General features: G+C 62.2%; 1 protein-coding gene across 1 annotated transcript in view; it reads left to right on the forward strand.

Annotated features, from left to right (window-relative positions):
- Positions 1-4,235, forward strand: part of RASGRP4 (RAS guanyl releasing protein 4) — an 8,603-nt gene that overhangs the window by 3,069 nt on the left and 1,299 nt on the right. Inside the window, exons 2-7 of the mRNA XM_025213074.1 lie at positions 95-268; positions 1,145-1,261; positions 1,968-2,243; positions 2,848-2,928; positions 3,015-3,119; positions 4,014-4,123. Coding sequence (XP_025068859.1) covers positions 95-268; positions 1,145-1,261; positions 1,968-2,243; positions 2,848-2,928; positions 3,015-3,119; positions 4,014-4,123 — 863 coding nt within the window. The remainder of the gene's footprint in view (positions 1-94; positions 269-1,144; positions 1,262-1,967; positions 2,244-2,847; positions 2,929-3,014; positions 3,120-4,013; positions 4,124-4,235) is intronic.

Here is a 4,235-nt window from a genome sequence, read left to right on the forward strand (position 1 = left end):
CCCCCACATATCCCCACCTCCTGGGATTCCCTAGGACCCCCTACCCCCACCCCCCCAGGCCATGGGGCAGCTCTGACCCCCCGTGCCCCCCCAGCCCCGGGACTGCCGGTGCTACGTGCTGCAGGGGTCGGTGCGGGGGGCCCCGGCGCTGGAGCGTGCGGTCGCCCTGTGCAACAGCGTGTCGCAGTGGGTGCAGGTGATGGTGCTGAGCCGGCCCACGGCCCCCCAGCGTGCACGCGTGCTCGCCCAGTTCATCCGTGTTGCACAGGTACCTGGAGGGGGGCACAGGTGGAAGCACGCGTGCGTACACGGGGGGTGGTTTGCACACACGAGTACAGGAAGGGGGGGCCTAGGAAGCGCACACGCGTGGGTGGCCACAGAGGTGTGTGTATGGGTGTGTTTGTACAGAAGAACGTGCATGTACATGGGTGTATAAGGCTGTGTTTGCATGCACATGGACACGTGCCCTGGACACCCTGCACACGTGAGTAACACAGAGGTGCATGCGCATGTACATGGGTGTGTAAGGGTATGTTTGCACATGCATGAGCACATTCACTTTTTGTGCCTGGCACGTGCGAGTGTTCCGAGGTGCATGCATCTACGCAGGTGTGTAAGGATGTGTTTGCACATGTATGGGCACATAAGCATGTGCCCCCCAGCCCAGGCATCTTGCACACGAGTGTTCATAGAAGTATATGTTTGGGCATGCATTTGTGTATGTGTGCGCATACATGTGTGCATGTGTTGGCACGTGCTTGTGTGTGCCTCCCCAGAGGAGCTAACATGCCCCAGGGAGCGTGAACTTGTGTGTGTCAGTAGAGACACACGCATGTGCGTGTGCATGGGAGGGCCTTTACCCTCATGCAAGCACACGAGCGTGTGCGCTCTGGAGTGCCTGCACACATGCATGTCTGCAGAGGTGTGCAAGGGAGTGTGCCCCTGTGCGTGCATGTACCGGTGCTTGCACACGTGCATGTGTGTGCGTGCCCATGGCGGGGAGGTGAGGTCGCGCTGGCATGCCCGGGGGCCCAGGAGGGATAACAACCTACTGCAGCCCCCAGCTAGGGGGAGCTCCTATGGGCAGGGGGGAGGGGGGGGGGCAGTGCCCTGGCGACCTCTGACCCCAACCCCTTGCCCCCAGAGTCTGCGGCAGCTGCAGAGCTTCAACACGCTCATGGCGGTGGTGGGAGGCCTGTGCCACAGCGCCATCGCCCGCCTCAAGGACACGCATGCCCTGCTGCCCCCCGATGGTGCCAAGGTACCCCTCTGCTCCCAGAATCCTTTGCAAAGGGGATGGGGGGGCAGGGGACTGAGCTGTCCCCAAAGCCCTCTGCCCACCCACACTCCCAGAATCCCTTGCAAGGAGCCTGGGTGCCCCCACCAGCCATGCCTTCACTTACAAATACCCCTGTCCCCTCCAGGCTCCCAGAACCCTTTGCAAAGGGGTTGGAGGAGGAAGGGCTCCCCCTCCCCCCACCCTGCACAACTCCCTGAGACACCCCCACACTCCCAGAATCCTTTGTAAAGGGGTGGGGGGGGGTACTCCCCACCCCCATTGGCCCCTGTGCCCCCACATTCCCAGAATCCTTTGCAAAAGGGTGGGGGGTGGGTAGGGGCTGCCCCCCCCAAAGGCTACTGCACCCCCACACTCCCAGAATCCTTTGCAGAGGGGGTTGGGGGCAGGGGCAGGGCTCTCCCCACGCTCCCAGAGTCCTTTGTAAAGAGGTGGAGGGTGGGCACTGCACCCCCACATTCCCAGAATCCTTTGCAAATGGGTTGGGGGTGGGTATGGGTTCTCCCTGCCTCCACAGGCCCCTTCACCCCCACGGTCCCAGAATCCTTTGCAATGGGTGTTGGGGGGCGAGGGCTCCCCCACACTCCCAGAATCCTTTGCAAGGGATGAGAGTGGGGTGGGCAACCTCCCTGCCATGCCACCCTCACCCCCCCACCCCCGGTGGGCACAGGCGCTGGCAGAGCTGACGGAGCTGGTGTCGTCGGGCTGCAACTTCGGGCCGTACCGCCGGGCGTACGGCGCGTGCCACGGGTTCCGCCTGCCCATCGTGGGCATCCTGCTCAAGGACCTGGTGGCGCTGCACGAGGCGCTGCCCGGGCGCCTGCCCGACGGGCGCCTGCCCCTGGCCAAGCTGCACGGGCTCTACCAGCAGGCGCTGGAGCTGCGGGCTCTGCAGCAGGCCGTGCCGCCCTTCGAGGCTAACAAGGACCTCGTGCACCTGCTCACGGTCAGCCCGGCGCGTGTGCGAGCCTATGAAAAGGAGGGGGGCGGGTGCATGAGATGCCAGGTGTGCGAGAGGACGGGGCTGGGTATGCAAGACATGCAAGATGTGCAAGAGAATGGGCAAGGGAACACACCCATTGTGTGTGCAAGGGGTTCGGTGTGCAGGGCTTGCAAGAGGACAGGGCTGGGTGTGCAGGAAGGCAAGCATGCAAGGGGGTGTACCAGGTGTGCAAGAGGATCTGCTGGGCGTGCAAAGGGGTGTGGGTGTGCAAGGCATGTAAGAGGACAGGATGGATGTGCAAGGGCAGCCCTATGAGGTGGAGGCTGGGTGCACAAGAAGGCAAGCATGCATGAGATCAGGGACTGGGCGTGCAAAAGGATAGATCTGCAAGGTGTGTAAGAGGGCAGGTGTGGAAGGTGGCAGGTGTGCGAGGCATGCAAAACGACAGAGGCCGGGCATGCAACAGGGCGGGTTTGCAGAAGGCATGCCAGGGCTTGGTGTGCAAGAGGGTCAGTGTCCAAGACATCTGAGAAGGCAGGGTGGGGCAGGCAAGAGGGCAGGAGTGCAAGGCTGGGCGTGCGAGAGGACTCACGCTCGCTCCCCCCAGCTCTCCTTGGACCTGGTGTACACGGAAGATGAGCTCTATGAGCTGTCGTATGTACGGGAGCCGCGGTGCCCCAACACCCAGGTAATGGGGGGGGGGCGGGAGGGCAGCCCCATGACCCCGTGACCCTGCCCCGACCCCACTTGTGACCCCGGCGATGACCCCCACAGCCGCCCACGCCCCTTAAGCTGCCTGTGGTCGGGGATTGGCTCCCGGATGTGGCCCTGAAGCCAGACCCCAGTACCATCACTAAACATGTGCAGCAGATGGTGGAGGTGAGTGTGGACGCGTGTGCCCCCGGGAGGGGTGTGCATACATCTGCTCCCATGGGGGGTCCACACATCTGCCCCTGTATGCATGTGTGTTGTGGGGGCACGTGTGTATGCACTTCCAGAGTGCATGTGACATGTGCATGTGCTCCCACGTGAGTACACAGGCGTGTGCATTTACATGCAAGAACACATGCATGTGCATGCATGTGCATGCCTACGCATGCACAAAGTGTGCAAGTGTGGGTGCAAATGTTCACATGTGCACATGCGTGCTTGCAAGTATGTGTGTACACATGGATGCCTGTGCATGCAAGTGCATGTGTTCACATGTGCACAGTTCATGTGAGCGCACATGTATGTATGCAGTGTGCCGGTGTATGCACGTGTGGATGCCTGTGCACGTACAGCATGCAAATGCACGGGTATTCACACGTGCATGCATTTCCAGGTGAGCACGTGTGTGCATACGGCATGCCTGTGTGTAAACAGATGCCTGTGCATGTACAAAGTGTGCAAATGCACGTGTTCAGGTATATGCCTGCATGCAAACACACATGCACGCAACTATGCAGCCTCACATGCATGCCTGCATGCAGATGTCAGTGCACGTGTTCCGTTCCTCAGGCACACACACGTAGCCCTGTAGGTGTGTGAGGCATGAACACATGCATACATGTGTGCGAGTGCACCTGGATGCATAGGCAGGGCATGTGCCCAGCCATGCAGGTGGGCACTGGGCTCTCTCACACACCTGTGTATGGTGTGGAAGCATACAGGTAGGGGGGGGGGGGGGGGTGTGTCTCACCTGCCCTCCCACCCAGTGCCCCCTGAGGGTGAAGTGGGGGGCATCAGGGCAGATCCAGGCTGAGCTGCCCCCCCCACCGCCTGCCCCCCCAGTCTGTCTTCAAGCACTTTGACCCCGAGCAGCATGGCGCCATCGCACCCCTCGACTTCGAGCGCATCGTGGGCAGCTTCCCCCTCGCCCCCCGGCCCCCCTCCCACCACGGGTAGGTGCCCGCCTGGGGTCTGAGGGTGGCTGGGGGGACCCGGACCCGCTTTTCTCCCAGCTCTGGGTTCAAGGGCCCGGATGCCTGGGTCCCCCCCGACCCCCTGCCTCAG

This window comes from Alligator sinensis, unplaced genomic scaffold, assembly GCF_000455745.1.
Source record: "Alligator sinensis unplaced genomic scaffold, ASM45574v1 scaffold1667_1, whole genome shotgun sequence".
NCBI classification, from domain to species: domain Eukaryota; kingdom Metazoa; phylum Chordata; order Crocodylia; family Alligatoridae; genus Alligator; species Alligator sinensis.